This window comes from Carassius auratus, chromosome 2 (genome assembly GCF_003368295.1).
Source record: "Carassius auratus strain Wakin chromosome 2, ASM336829v1, whole genome shotgun sequence".
NCBI lineage: Eukaryota > Metazoa > Chordata > Actinopteri > Cypriniformes > Cyprinidae > Carassius > Carassius auratus.
Genome location: NC_039244.1, coordinates 17,026,226 through 17,040,795, shown reverse-complemented (window position 1 = coordinate 17,040,795; position 14,570 = coordinate 17,026,226). Strand labels below are relative to the sequence as shown.

At 37.0% G+C, this 14,570-nt stretch overlaps 2 protein-coding genes across 2 annotated transcripts in view; one reads left to right on the top strand and one right to left on the bottom strand.

Annotated features, from left to right (window-relative positions):
- The window catches only part of LOC113118217 (nucleolar protein 7-like), a 1,727-nt gene extending 1,335 nt beyond the window's left edge, over positions 1-392 (top strand). Inside the window, exon 8 of the mRNA XM_026287230.1 lies at positions 1-392. This exon is cut by the window's left edge and continues 14 nt beyond it. Coding sequence (XP_026143015.1) covers positions 1-60 — 60 coding nt within the window. The 3' untranslated portion in view covers positions 61-392.
- A 797-nt stretch (positions 393-1,189) lies between these two features.
- On the bottom strand, positions 1,190-13,379 carry LOC113118210 (ran-binding protein 9). Its single transcript, XM_026287216.1, has 14 exons — positions 12,742-13,379; positions 9,396-9,507; positions 8,765-8,817; positions 8,279-8,446; positions 7,982-8,004; positions 6,514-6,698; positions 6,261-6,373; positions 5,936-6,044; positions 5,701-5,855; positions 4,769-4,910; positions 4,249-4,370; positions 3,934-4,085; positions 3,648-3,759; positions 1,190-2,426 (listed from the first exon to the last, which is right to left on the bottom strand). Exons 1-14 carry the CDS (start codon positions 12,956-12,958, stop codon positions 2,296-2,298), a joined length of 1,794 nt encoding a protein of 597 aa, XP_026143001.1. The 5' UTR covers positions 12,959-13,379; the 3' UTR covers positions 1,190-2,295.
- Between the last annotated feature and the right edge of the window lie 1,191 nt (positions 13,380-14,570).

The window sequence follows — 14,570 nt, the reverse complement described above, 5'->3', positions numbered from 1 at the left end:
GCGAGGATTACAAGGTCCAACAAACGGTTTATACGCCAGCATAAACTGATTCCTCTCTGAGACACAAAACAGGAGAAAGAACTGCTTAATTATGAGTTCAACACATGAAAACCGTCACATCTGGGGACGGCTTCCATCATCCAGCTGTTTTTGACCTTGTGGATCATATTTTTCAAAAGGACACCTTTATTTCAAAGCTTTTTTTTTGAGCCTTATAGTTTTAAAATATTAAACCTTGTTATAAAATAAGATTAAGTCATTTAAAAAAAATTACTTGCCGTACAAATGAAAACTTAAATTTACATTCAGCTTCTGCCTCAAGTAAAAATGTTTTAAGTTTAAATATTTACTGTACCCATCAATAAATGTAAAACTGATTCAAGGATTAATAATTAATGTGTCAGTTACTTTGTACATAAGACTTTATTAAACTAAATGACTCTGATGACCATATAAACAAGTCATGGTTGAAGAATTTTACAAGGAAGCTAAAAGGAAAGCTCACCCAAAAATAAAAATTGTCATTTACTCAACTTGTTCCCAACCCATAAGGTTTAGGTAAGTCTTTAAAAAACTATATATGACATTTGCTCTATGCATGTGTGTTTATCATCATTTAGATGTTTAGTGTTTGTTCATCATTTAGTGTTCCTATAGCTCAATTGGCGCGCATTGTGCTAAGAAGCGCAATGTTGGGGGTTCGATTCCCCGGGAACACATTATAGGTAAAAATTGATAGCCTGAATACACTTTAAGTCGCTTTGGATAAAGGCGTCTGCTAAATGAATTAATTTAATTTAAAATGTAAATTTTAAATTTAGATGTAAATAAAAGCCTTAATTAAATCTAATTAACATTTAAAATGGTATCACTTAAACTGTCATTAAACAGTTCGATTCATATGGTTTATTTTACGATGTGTTTATAACCTTCCTGGATCATTTACATTTTGCTTACCTGGACTTTCGATGGAAAGACAGAAACCTCTTTAATACAAATATCTTCATATAATGTGTCTGAAGATTAACCAAAGTCTTGCAAGTTTGTAAATGAGGACATCATTTTCACTTTTGGGTGGACTATTCCTTTAAGTACGTGAGAAGACACTTAGTTTGGCATTATTAATGCTCTTCGTGGTGTAATCGCATACATCCGAACGCTTGCTGAAATGTCAAAACAGACCGGTATATCTCGTTCAACTGGGTATTTACGTTTTATTACTGAAAATGATAAGACAGTGTTGATGACAATACTGTACCATTCTCCTTGTTTTAAAAGTACTGATGATCTGAAGGATTGCCTGGTAAACAAGAGGAGAAAAAAAAAAAAAACAATGGAGCAGGCTTGCCTCTCTGGGACTGGATATGACCTTAATTTCACCATGTTCCTGTCGCACATCCAAACTGCACAAAAACACAGTGCAGGCAACAACGAGAGAACGCCTGAATATGGACTTTTTAAAACTAGGCATAAGAGATCGGGTGGATGAAAAGACCATAGACATCAATACAATTACAAATCAACGTGTCCGAAACATTGCATCAATCCTGCAGTGCAGTTGGCAGAGGGAGGGTGCGCTTGCACAAAAAAGGGCATAACTCAAGACAGCTCACACTAACGCTCTACACTAAATACCACTACTAAGGATGGCTCCAGCAGTGTTAGGTTTTCTGGGTTTTAACTTTTTTGATCTGTAAGATAACTAAATGTTCCACTCCTCGTGTTAATATAATTTCAATATTTCTTTTTTTTTCTTTTCTTTTTTTAAATGGTAAAGTACACAAGCTGAGACCCGAAAATAGCAGGGCGTTGCCGCGGTGGGACCTTAGTTATTCGGGCTCGCTCACTCTGCCAGCTTTCAACCAAGAACAAATATATCTTATATGCAAGTCTACTGATAATAACATTATGTCATAATAATTTTCCTCATGCCTTGTAAATTAGGAAACAAACAATCAGAGCCTGCTGCACCCCCCACCCAGCACCTCCTCCCCTCCCCCAAAATAAAAAAAAGACAAAAGGAAAAAAAAAGACTATAATGATTGGGGAATTTATCTGACTTTTAAGAACCCCTCTTCCTAATGTATCTTTAGGCCCAGTTTCGACCTGGGTGAAGAGGATCCAGTCTTGTCAGAGAGCCAGGATGGGTCTGGCCATGTGGAGGCTCAGTTCATCAGGCCGTGGTTTCAAAGCTGGCCCCAGTTATTTTTTTTGGGGGGGTGGGGGGGTCTGGGATGGACCGGGATGATGTGGGCCTCTTTCACGTGGTCATTTAAAGGGATGATTCTCCAGGGGTTAGTGCAGGTAATCATCCACTGATGCGAAGGCGCAGGATCCGCTGCCTGTGCGAGCCATGAGGGACAGACACTGAGCTGCCTGGCCGACGGCGAGTGCCAAGGGAGGCTGCTTTGGCAAATTATGAGTCTCTGCATGAGAGAGAAAAAAGGATAATTAAATGCTACATATGCATGTTAAATTATTTGATGTAAGATTAAGCTCTAGTAAACAGTAATAGACACCACCATTCAAACATATTTTTAAATTCATTTCTTTCATAACATTTCAGCAAAGATGCATTATATTGGCCATAGGGTACGACAGTCAGCAGAAGTGAGAAAAAAAGGTTAGTACGTTTGAAATATGGATAGTTTGTATACAAAAACACATGGATTTGCAACAGAAGGCCTTTATTCATCCCCGGAGCCATGTGAGGGACACTTTAGTACAGATGTGCACACTTTATTTCACGTTTTCTGGACTGCTGAGAACCAACACCTGCTTGCCCACATTGAAAATCTTGGAGGGGCCAGGACAATTTTTAATGTAACCCCGATTTGATTTGTCTGAAAGAGGAAAGTCACAAAACTATAAGATGGGAGTTTTTTTGCGCCACCCTACCTTTCTGAACCGAAGTACCCAGATGAAGAGCTAACTGCACTTGACCTTTCCAATGTGACTACGTTATGTGTGAAGTCGAGTTAGTGCAAGTACGGATGCAAACAATTAATCGATTATCTTTTTTTTTTTTTTTTCTGTCTCAGCTGTTTCGATCGCTCCGGAGCCTGGAGCACACGTATTTTCTAGCAATTCAAACTTACATAGCAGTCAGTTCATTATCAAAACAAATACAGTCAACTAAACATTTAAAAGGTTACACTGGTCAGTTTAAATAGACCGTAGTATTCCGGTTGACTCTGCTGTTATGCCAAGGACATTTTTCCTCATATGAAGAAGATAATCTTTTCTGTCTATGTGCGAACGTGTAAGTAGTTTACATTATAAATAATGGTTTAACATTCAAATACATTGCGAATATGGAAACATTTGGATTTGTGCCGAATGAGACCTGAGCAGTCATCTCCAAATAAATTTAGCCAGAGCCGTGCTCACTCGTCCTCGTCTGCAAGCACGCACGCGCTGTCATGATCTAATGCACAGCATCGAAGTCCATTATATGGAGAAAAATCCTGGAATTTTTTCAAAATGTATATGTACTATCCTGTTGTTCCTGACAATAAGCATCTAATTACTTAGTTTCAGGAAAATAAGGCTTGTTTTGGCTCAAATACACATGCAGTATTCAATATTGTACGGAGCCTGAACAACATAGAGGAGTTCAAATATATGAAGACTAATGCTGTACCAACCTAATATTGCACTGTTGAGTGTTGAGCAGACAGGCTCTCTCTGGATGGAGTCTAGCTGGTAGCCCACAGGGCTGTTCCAGGGATCTGAATATGCCAGCAGACTGAACGCATCCTGCAGGAATGGAGACAATAAGAGGATTAAAACATATATATACACCTCCATGTTTGTAAAATTCCTTTTCTGTGTCAAGGGTATGCATATGTTTTTCGAAATAATATTTGTGATTACAGGTACAAACACCACCTATATCCAACTTTTACAATGAGTGTATATTGAAGGCAGTACCTTGAGCATCTTCTTATTGGCTGAGTTTTTGCCCCTCTCACGGCGCAAGTTTTCACTCATGCTCTGTAGCTCTCGGCCGAACTGAATCATTCTCTCAATAGCTGCCTGGCTCCCTCCGCACAACTGCCTCTTAGACAGAGCACTATCCACTTCTGTGCACAGAACATTTCATTCATTTTAAATGGTACACACGATTCATTTGCATAACATAACTGAATAAAAGTCACAAATGCACGACACCCTTTGACCCACAACAAATTGCATTGCAGATGCACAGGAATTTAACAGAAGAATGAGCCCAATTAATGTTCTCACCCATATCTGCATCACATTCCTCCAAGTCTATCCCGTGAGTAGAGCTGCCATTCAGAAATCCATTTGAAGAGGATTCAGACACTCCGTTTGAGAAGTGATCGACCTCCATCTCCACCTCAGTACTACGAGGAAGAGTTAACATTTACACAACAGGCTTATTTTGTGGTTTACAGTTACTATGTTCTTATATCATTTGTCCTTTAGAATGAAAGTTGTGATGAAACAGAAGTTGTAACAGAGCTTATCTTTTGTATTATGAAGGTACATCCGAGTAGAAGAGATTATTGGGGGGATTTGGTTCTATCTATGGATTTTGAGATGTGGGCATTGCACTCATGAATGAATTGGACTTAATAATTGAAGAAAGCTGTCATTTCAGTTATGACTTTTTAAATATATATTACAGAGGCAAAAAAAATGTTATCATTCTATAACATGCATAAACAAATAATAGGGAATTTTTTTTTATTTCATGTCAACTTTTAGTATATTTCACTGCACTATGGAACAAAGACCATACCTGATGTTGGTCAGCTGGCCCCGACTGCCATTCAGGACACCAAGCTCGGGGCTTGGTATGGTAGGCGGACATGACTTGTGACTATGGGCTGAGGTGTGGCCTTTACTTGAAGAAACACCATTACAGTAATTACCATCAAAACCTGGAAAAAGAGGGAAGCACAAATGATCAGCGATAACATCTCCTATTCATGATCAACAGGTCATTCTGGTCTAGAATTGGCCTTGATTTGAAAATGATTAAATCAGCAGTTCTCAACCTTTTGACCTCAAAGCCCATGTCTGTCCAAGACAATATTTGTCTGTTAAGCCGACATGTACAAGTGGTACTTCTGTTACGTTAAACGTGATTTCATTTCAACGATAGAACTCTTTATTTTTGGTATTTTTCAGCATTTTAAATCACACAAACATAACTCAATTTAAATCATTTAAAAACTTTTAGGTTCCCCCTGGTTGAGAGCCACTAATCATAATGGCTGTTTCAATGAAGACTACATAAGGGGCTAATGCACCAGGTAGTTACAACGACTCATTTTAGGAACTAGCAACCATGTTTTCCCTGGAGCCATTTTCCGTTGCTTTCACACCACCAGTTCATGGACTTAGTACTGAATATGTAAACGGTGTTTAAACAGCTTTTTAAAAATGGTGGGTGCAGGAGTTTCATATGGCATACACATACACCTCTGTATCCTTTTGTGCTGGGTTACACCCTACTCTGAAGTAGGAGTTTATTTAGTCCCCCCCCAAAAATGTTTTCCTATAATTAAAAATGTTCCCAGTTCCTGCGGTGCGAGCACACCTCGAAGCAGGTACTTTTAGAAACTACATTTTTATTTCTCTGGTGCAAAAGCCCCGATTTTTCTAAGATCTAAAGTTTTTTTTTCCACCCATGCTGGCAAAAAACAAAATGGTGGATATAATACGTACTTGTCTGGTAGGTCTGGGAGCTGCTGGCTTTGTGAACAGGGCTGTTGAAGAGACGGGGGGACCCTGGGTAACTATCCTGTGACTTAGGGCTCCTCCCACCGAGACACCTGACCTCACTGTCAGTGCCATTCACCATCTCAATGAACTGCCTGACTCTGGAAAGAGAGAAATAGATACATTGTGTATATAGTGTCTTTGCTGAAGATTCCTGAAAGACGGCACACATCACACTTACTTCAACATAAAGAGGAGGTCTGGGTTTCTCTCTAACAGGTTTGGGTAAAGCTCTTGAGTGGTCTCTATGGCCTCTCCCATTCTGCCAGACAGGACTAGCTTCTGGATCTCTGCAATCACAAACATGACATCATTACTCAGTACTGAGTTGAGAATGTTCAACCCTGAATGTTGCATGCTGACGTGCATTGATGAATCATTCAGATACATTCAATTCAATCACTGGATCAGAAACAGTTAATAAACAGTGCCAATACAATTTCACGTTGACTTTAACATTCAGACAGACTCAAAATAGCCTATTTGTGTTGTCTGGGAAGACTCACTCTGTCTATTTTTGATAGAAGCGAGTTCCTCATGTACAGCTTGGTCAGTTGATTTGGCAAAGGCCTCAGCGGTGGCACAGTAACTGTGGTGAACCAGATAGGAGGCCACCATTCTAATAAGAGAGAGTGAATATGTCAGAAAATATACCACTAGTACAACCATTCATTACTTTTGGAAAGGTTTTAAAAACTAGACACTGGTAACTAGGTTGAAATAAACCTTACAAAAATACTCCAAATCAAAAGTTCTCACTTCTGAATCATGGCCTGCCATTCTCCTTCTCTCTCCCCAATGGGGAAGCGGTCAATCTGGGCTTGGATCTTGGTTCTCCATTCACGCATGTAATCCTCAATATCAAAGACAAATGGATGCTGGCCAAAATTGGCGTCCACGACCTCCCCTGGGGTCTGTAGACCCACTGTGGGATAAAGGTTGGGCTAAAAGCAAAATAAGCACATTTTACAAAATGCGTATTATAGTTAATGGCTAATTTAACAGTTTTTTTAAATTATTATTAATGATGTGCATGTAAGCATAATGTCTAAAGACTTATTCATAAAACAAATGAAACTAGCTTAAAAGAAATGATGGAAAATGTTGCTGAGTTTAAAGTCTGTCATGGGCGTTTAGAATGAGATGGATTAGAAAAAAAGATTTTAATCAGATTTCAAATGTTGCTTATTGGTCAGATCAGGGCATAAGCACATATTAGTCATTTTCTGATGCTTTCTGAAGAATAACTCTGTGAGAGGTTCTGTGCTCATAGTCCAATAGAAAGAAAGGTCAGGGCTGCTAAACTGACATACTTCACAGAAGTACTCAGATTAGCATGAATGCTGGTTACCAGCCAACTGTGTTTTCTGCTCAATGGATTATTGTTTTAGCCCCAAACAGGCCTCTGTTCAGTTAGCGAGAGCAATGCTTGGGGGTTGTCAGTCCAACATCTTGAACGATGAAGAAAGGAAGGAAAGACAAAACAATAGCAAAAGGCTTCCTCTACAATATCTAAAAATATTACAATAGAACGAAAAATATACAAATGATCTATCACCCCTTGACCCTCAGGCAGGCAAAGACAAAAACAATTCTATAAAGCAACAAATGATGTGTCAATGCAAGTTCAATATTTAGACAACACTTTAACAAAAGACATGCATATAGTCGGCTTATAAACAGCATACATTTATCTGAAGAAACTATCAGAGGATACACTACATAAAACTATAATGAACAATAATATAATCAAACTAAAATAATCAAAATATACACCACCATTCAAAAGTAATATATAAGGAATTAACACTTTTATTCAGCATGGATACATTAAATTGATCAAAAATGATAGTAAAGACATTTAACGTTATTTTTCAAATAAATGCTATCCTTTTAACTTTCCATTCAATGAAGAATGCTGAAAAGTTAAATAAAGACTTAAAAAGCACAACAGTTTTAAACATTGATAATAATAAGAAATGCTTCTGAAGGATCATGTGACTGAAGACTGGAGTAATAGCTGCTGATAATTCAGCTTTGAAAATATATAGAAAACTCATATTTTAAAATACAATAATATTTCATAGTATTGCATTTTTTTAACCATATTTCTGACAAAATAAATTATCAATTTGACCCTAGACTTTTGAATGGAGGTGTTTAATATAATATGGCACCAAAATCTTAATTTCAAACCCTGCAGAGAAGAAGAAAAACAGACACTTACCGGTAAATCTGTAAAAGCTATCCCTGAAAAAAAGAAAAAGAAAAAGAAGAATTACATTAATGTTGAAGTAAAACCAAGATCCGAGCAGGAAACTGTGGGAATACATGGTGTTTAAATAGCCAATGCTTCATATCTCCTATAAACTACTAAAATAACCCTAATTGAAGAATATTCTATTCTTAGAGATAGTAGTATGCATTAGTATACATAATGTTCACTGAATTGATGATCAGTAATAAGAAAGGATATATTAAAAGAAAGTATTTGATCTTAATGAGCGATAAAATTTTTTACTACCAAGACTGTGGCCATTTTTGGTGTAGAAACAGGTATTGTTGATGAGGTTCACACAACAGCCAATCACATCGCCTGTTGTAAATGTGGGACCATAGGGCTGCCCAGTGCCAGATGAGCAGAAGGAGTGCCCGTCGTCACCATGGTATCCATATGAATGTTTGTCCCATCCTAAGGGCAGAACATTGTGCACATATTGGTGATTTTTGGAAACAAAGAACCACAAAAACTCCAGGAAAGAGCACCAAGCTCTCTAAACTCTTATCTCCCTGGCAAGCTGTAGTCTCACAGAGTAACCACCCAGTGTCTGTGCGTGTCAAAAGGTGGAGGATCAAGTTAACAGCCACTAGCTGAATATAAACTACAAAACCTGTCCATCTATAGTGATCACAGACATTTTAGACACAAACGACCTGAAAACATGACATAGCTAATGTGTAACTAGAAATAAAAGCCCAGTGACTCATCAACATCCGAAAGTCGATTTACCTGGAAGTCTGTTCATGTTGACCCCTTGAGCTGACAGGCCAATCCCCATGTACCTGCTCACAAAAACAGCATTTATATGATAAAAAGTTCTGCTTCAAGGGGGTTAAAATTGCTGAAAAGTATTTCAAATCAGTGTTATTTAGTATCACTGATAACTCATTTTGTATTTAAAGCATTTTCATATTTTTAGTCAAGTGTTTGGTAATTTATAAAAAAAAGGTTTTAATTATTTTAGTACACCAAGTTAAATAACAAAAATGTTTTGTTTGTTTGTTTAGTTAACTATAATAACTCTGGACTGAACAAAAGCTGTCATTTTTCATGGAACAGGTCACTTTATGGGTGCCACCATGTTGAGATCAAATGTCCAGCATTACTAATACTAATTATTTCATCTCTGTAAACTTCATATTATCTGACATTTTCACTAACAGAATAAATTAATCAGTGCTGACTTGTAATAGAGAACTTCTACAAAGATATTAGTAAAGTAAAACTTCGGCATAATGCTACAGTCAAGCCACTAGGTGACAATAAAAGTGCAGGAAAACTTAATAAAAAAAAAATACTGAGTGCATCTTTAAAATTTTCCCTTTATAGTATTTAAGAAGAAAAAGAATCTGTCACATACCCATCTCGTCCTTTACTGATGATTTTCACCTCAAAGTAATAGACACCGCAGGCAGCTGGAATAGGATGTGTAGCACGGACAGATGCCGCATCTTTTGGGGTCTTTCCATGACCTGAAAGACAAACAATCATTTACAACTGCTGATGGTTTGTACCACTCACAAGGAACACCAGAACATGTGTAATGTTTTAACATCGCAAAAAAAAATATTTTTTAGCTTTGAGAGTTATACACTTTAGGCTGATGATATTTGCCTGGCAACAGAAAAACACTGCACATTAACTGTGATATTTAAAAATGTCATGTGAATATGTACTGCTCTAAATTTGGGGTTTCATGTTTATTGCCATTTTTATTAGCAATAGCCACAACAATATCAGAAAATCATAAAAAAGTTTTTTTTTTTTTTTTACTGTTATTAACAGTCAATAATATGCCTCCTGAAATAGAATTTTCTTACAAAAAAAATAACAAAACAGCTTGTCACCTCATTTAAGTCAAATACTTCAGCTGAATCTATCAGTTTTCAAAAATTCTCAATTTCAGAACAAACATGGCAGTTAATTATAAAAACCAAACCAACATCAAATACAAAGGTAGCAGTAAAAGTACAAGTACATGAACACAAAAATAAGCATATGCTATATAGCTCTAACTGTGTATCAATAAGGAAGAGTTTGATGTCTTGAACTTGTTGGCAGTTTTTTTTTTTTTTTTCACTGTTTTTATCAAAACCGCTTCATATTAGCTATATATTTGAAGGGATAGTTCACCCAGAAATGAAAATTTGATGTTTATCTGCTTACCCCCTGTGCATCCAACATCATTACACATCAATGTATGGTCACGAGCCGCATGGTTTAATTTGTTTTTGTTTGTGTATGTTTTTTGTTTTTGTTTTGTTGTATATTTTAGCCGTGATTCCCATCCACTTGCACTTTATGGCTAACAGACGTTTGAGTTCAGTATCTCAGTTTGGGTTCTACTGAAGACACAAAAGCCCTTTCACACAGAGATTCCAGATAATACACGGGTAATCTGTCCCGGCAATTGCTCCTGGATCGTTAGATTTTGGTTCATTCACACTGCGAGTGATATCCCGGAATCTGTGCGTGGGTTAGGGTCCCATAAAGACACATGACATCAGGACGTATAATGTATGTGTCAAAAACATTAGGCACGTTAACTTTCACTTAAACTGGCGAACGATCTCAGCTTCAGCGCAAATACTGAGGAACTACCTTATCCCTGCTTCATTACAGTTTGCACATATTTTTTCGGGACGTGTTTGCGTTCACACAGAAGCGACCCGGCCATTTTCTGGGACTAACTTGCAGTGTAAAAGGGGCTAAAGTCACCTACATCTGATGCCCTGGGGGTAAGCAGATAAACATTAAATGTTCATTTTAACACTTTAACACTCACCTCTGGCACAGCAAATGCATACAGTACATTTACAGCTATAGTTCACTGGTGTCTGAAGCATCAACCCATTATTTGCTCATTATTAACACATTACTGGACAGACATAAAATAGCAACAACAAAAAATTAAAAATACAGTACTTTTGTCAACACATTTCAAACATAAAGACTTTGAATCATATTTGGCTCATACATTTCTAAGCCACTAATTGAAAACATGACAGAAACTTTGCTGAAAAACCTGTTGTACACAATCCTCTGATGGTTCATGCTTTTAAGCAACAAAGAAAAAAACATTCTCAATTCCAAAATTACTGTTTGCTGTGAAATCTGAATGTGATTTTTATAAAGTGAACATAATAATCTTTATGTCATTACTAATATTTCAAGACAAGCCATTACTGGACTAAAGCAAATTAGGTTAACTAGATAATCTTTTTTTATTGTGTAAAAATGTATGTATCAGTTATCATAAAACAGGATTGTTGAGGAGCATTTATTTATATATATCTCTAAACCATCGAGTTGCATTGCATTATGCGTTTCCCCCCAAATTAAAACTACAGAGGACCTCATACTCATCTTACAAAGTCAGAATTTAATCTTACTTTTTGGTCATTTAAATAATAACAACTGCACCAAATTGGGGGCTCTACATACATTTTTAAGGATTTTTTTTTTTTTTTTATCCTTGTGTACAAATATCCTGTCACTATATCAGACTACATGGGTCATAGAATCCTGATGTATCAAATATATATTATTTAACACTATTATTTAGGTTAGGGCTCAGGCTCAAGAGTTAAATATATGGTGAATTTACCACCTAATGTTATTTTGGTAACATTACCCCCATTGATAATCATTGTATCTGAATATATTCATAAGCTTATATGTAGCTTGTAAATTTATTAAGACATTTTGGCCTACTGGTAATTTAATGCAGTCTACCTGAAACCTACCTGTGCTCAGCACTGACTGGCCTAATTAATTCTGTGGCCTACCTTTATGACTCAGCTGAGGGAAATGGCAGAGACCTCACTGGATTACTGAGGTGTATTTAATATCTCAATATGGTAATACAATTATACATATATTACAACTTTTTATCTGCTGAATTCCTAGTAAAAGTCTTAAATACTCGCGATGGCAGAAAACCTGCCTCTGCAGATAAACACTCAGAGGCCTTGCTAGAGTTTCTGCGTCGGCCTCGATCACTACCTACATCAGCATGTGTGTATTAAAACACAGCCTTTATGCACAGATCATGTTGTCAAAAGAGCTGACAATGAGTGCATTTCAACAGTGAAACTCCATACAGTAGGTACTTCCGGAAATGACTAAAGCATCTTTATAGCTCGCTGCTGAAACTCACCACCATCTCCTTGCTATAATACACGAACTTAATACTTTCAAACTTAATACCTTCACCGTTCATTTTCAAAGACTACGTGTTATATATATATATGCACATACAAACATACATTGTTATGCATAAAACTTCAATTAAGAGCAGTAACGTTAGTTCAATTACTAGCCAATGCTGACTGCTAGGAATGGTGCTAAATAATGCTAAAGGGAGGCTATTTTTATTCAAACATGTCGCAGTTACGTTAGTTAGTTATTAGTAATCAAAGTTTCAAATTAATTCGTTTACTTTTATCGGCTTATGTGTTGAAGTATCAGTCTAAATCGTTCCTTAATCGTTCGTAACGATTTTAGCAGTTTGTGTGACTAAAAATAGGTTTGATTAACAGACGAATATAAGTAACGTTAACGTACGCAGAAGCTAACAGAAGTGTATTTTTAGATCGTTAATCATAAGTACAACTTGAATCGAGCTAACCTGGCTAATGCCTTCAACATTTAGCTGGTAAACAACTCGGTGTTTGTGATCATCTGCTGCTGTTAGCCTCGGTTACCTTTATAATGGACCCGGAGGTTGTTTTGAGACAGGCCGATGTAGCTGAATTTGTCTTTGGGGCTCCAGGATCTGGGAAGTGGGGTCTCCTGCTCGTTGACGGCCGGGTAAAGGCTTCTAAGCCGCTGGTTGAGCTCCTTTTCCTGCTCGCTGAGAGCCAAGTCTCCGTGGACGACAACCGACATCAGAAACCCACAGCCCGATGACGGTCCTGACATCGCGATCCGATTCCTGCCGTCGATAACAACAGCTTGCCAGCTATTTTTAGCTGGACAGCTTTCTAACAGTGTCCAGTGGCTAAAGAGACCACTGTCAGACACCACAGGAGAAGAGGCGTTGAGATTTCGGAGTTGTTTTATTCGGATCGACCGCTGGCTAGCCAGCCAGCTAACTGCGATTAGCCCGCAAACAGCCTCTCCGATAGAGTTAGCAAGACGCTAGACAGAATTAATCACGCCAATACCGCGAAACTGCAGCTTACAACAACATAACAGACAACCAGAAAGTTGATCCTTGTTATTTAAGACGACATCCAGCCGATCGAACAGACTAAATAGGCTAAAAGGGACAGAAAGACAGCAGCAGAAGGAACCCCGATCTTTTGTTTGTTGTTAGTGTGAAATCCAGCGATCTGATTGGCTCTCTCAAGGTCCAGTCATACTTCCCCGAGCACTTGGTACATGACAAGACACGAGCTATCAATAACATGTCCTCCTTCTTGCTTGGGTTGTTATCCATAGTTCAGATGGCTGTGACAGTGAGAAAATGTATGCATACTTACATATTACAATGATTCCTTTATTTATTTAATCATTTTCATATATCCTGGGGCAATATAGTTATGGTGCAAATTATGGTCCCCTTAGGCATTGTTGAGAAAAATGTCTACTTCCCACCCCTCGATGTCCCTACTCCCTCCACACACAGAAACTCACAACACCTATTGAATCATCAGTTTTTCTTTCTTTTTTTTTAAATTGTCCATGCAACATAAACTACTAATTAAACTATTTTAATTGTTTCCCCTCAGCAGGGTCAGTGTATTTCATCTTGTTCAAGCAGCATCAAAAGTTTTACAAAACACAATATAAAACACAGCTTTATATACAAATGTGAATAATAGTGTTTTCCCCTACAAACCTTCACATTTGCATGTGTAGAAGTGGAATGGTATAATGTATCAAGATCTGAAATTTAGCTTTTCCAGATTTTGCAACAACTTACACAACTTACGTAATAAGAACTGCATCTGATTTATTTTGGGAGGTAAAGTTTTTTTCCAAACTGTATAAAGTACATTCCTCATCATTCTTGTGATACACATTAATGGTTCATTTGTGAATTTCTCATGAAAACATGTTCGGACACGTTTGTGTTTTCCATTCCTTTTTGTTCCAAGTGAAACAATGTCAAACTAATAAACATGATTATTAAATCTTAAAATATATGGCCTACCCATGACCCAGAATGTGGTATGTTTAAGTGCTTTATATTGAAAACATTGTTAACACTACAATAAGGTTCCATTTGTTAACATTAGTTAAGCACATTAGTTATTAATCTTAATTAAAGTCATTTGAAATCAAAAGTGTATCTGATAATACTTTTTCTAATGGACCTGATCTGACATGAACTCACAGTTGTATTTTATTAACTAAAATTAACAAATTAATTATTAAATACTGTAACAAAAATATTGCTCATAGTCAGTTAATGTTATTTAATGCAGTATTAACGTTAACTAATGGGTCCTTATTGTAAAATGTCACCCAAACATCCAATGACTAACAAAGTTATTGCATGTTAACTATTCAGACAGAGAAAATAAAC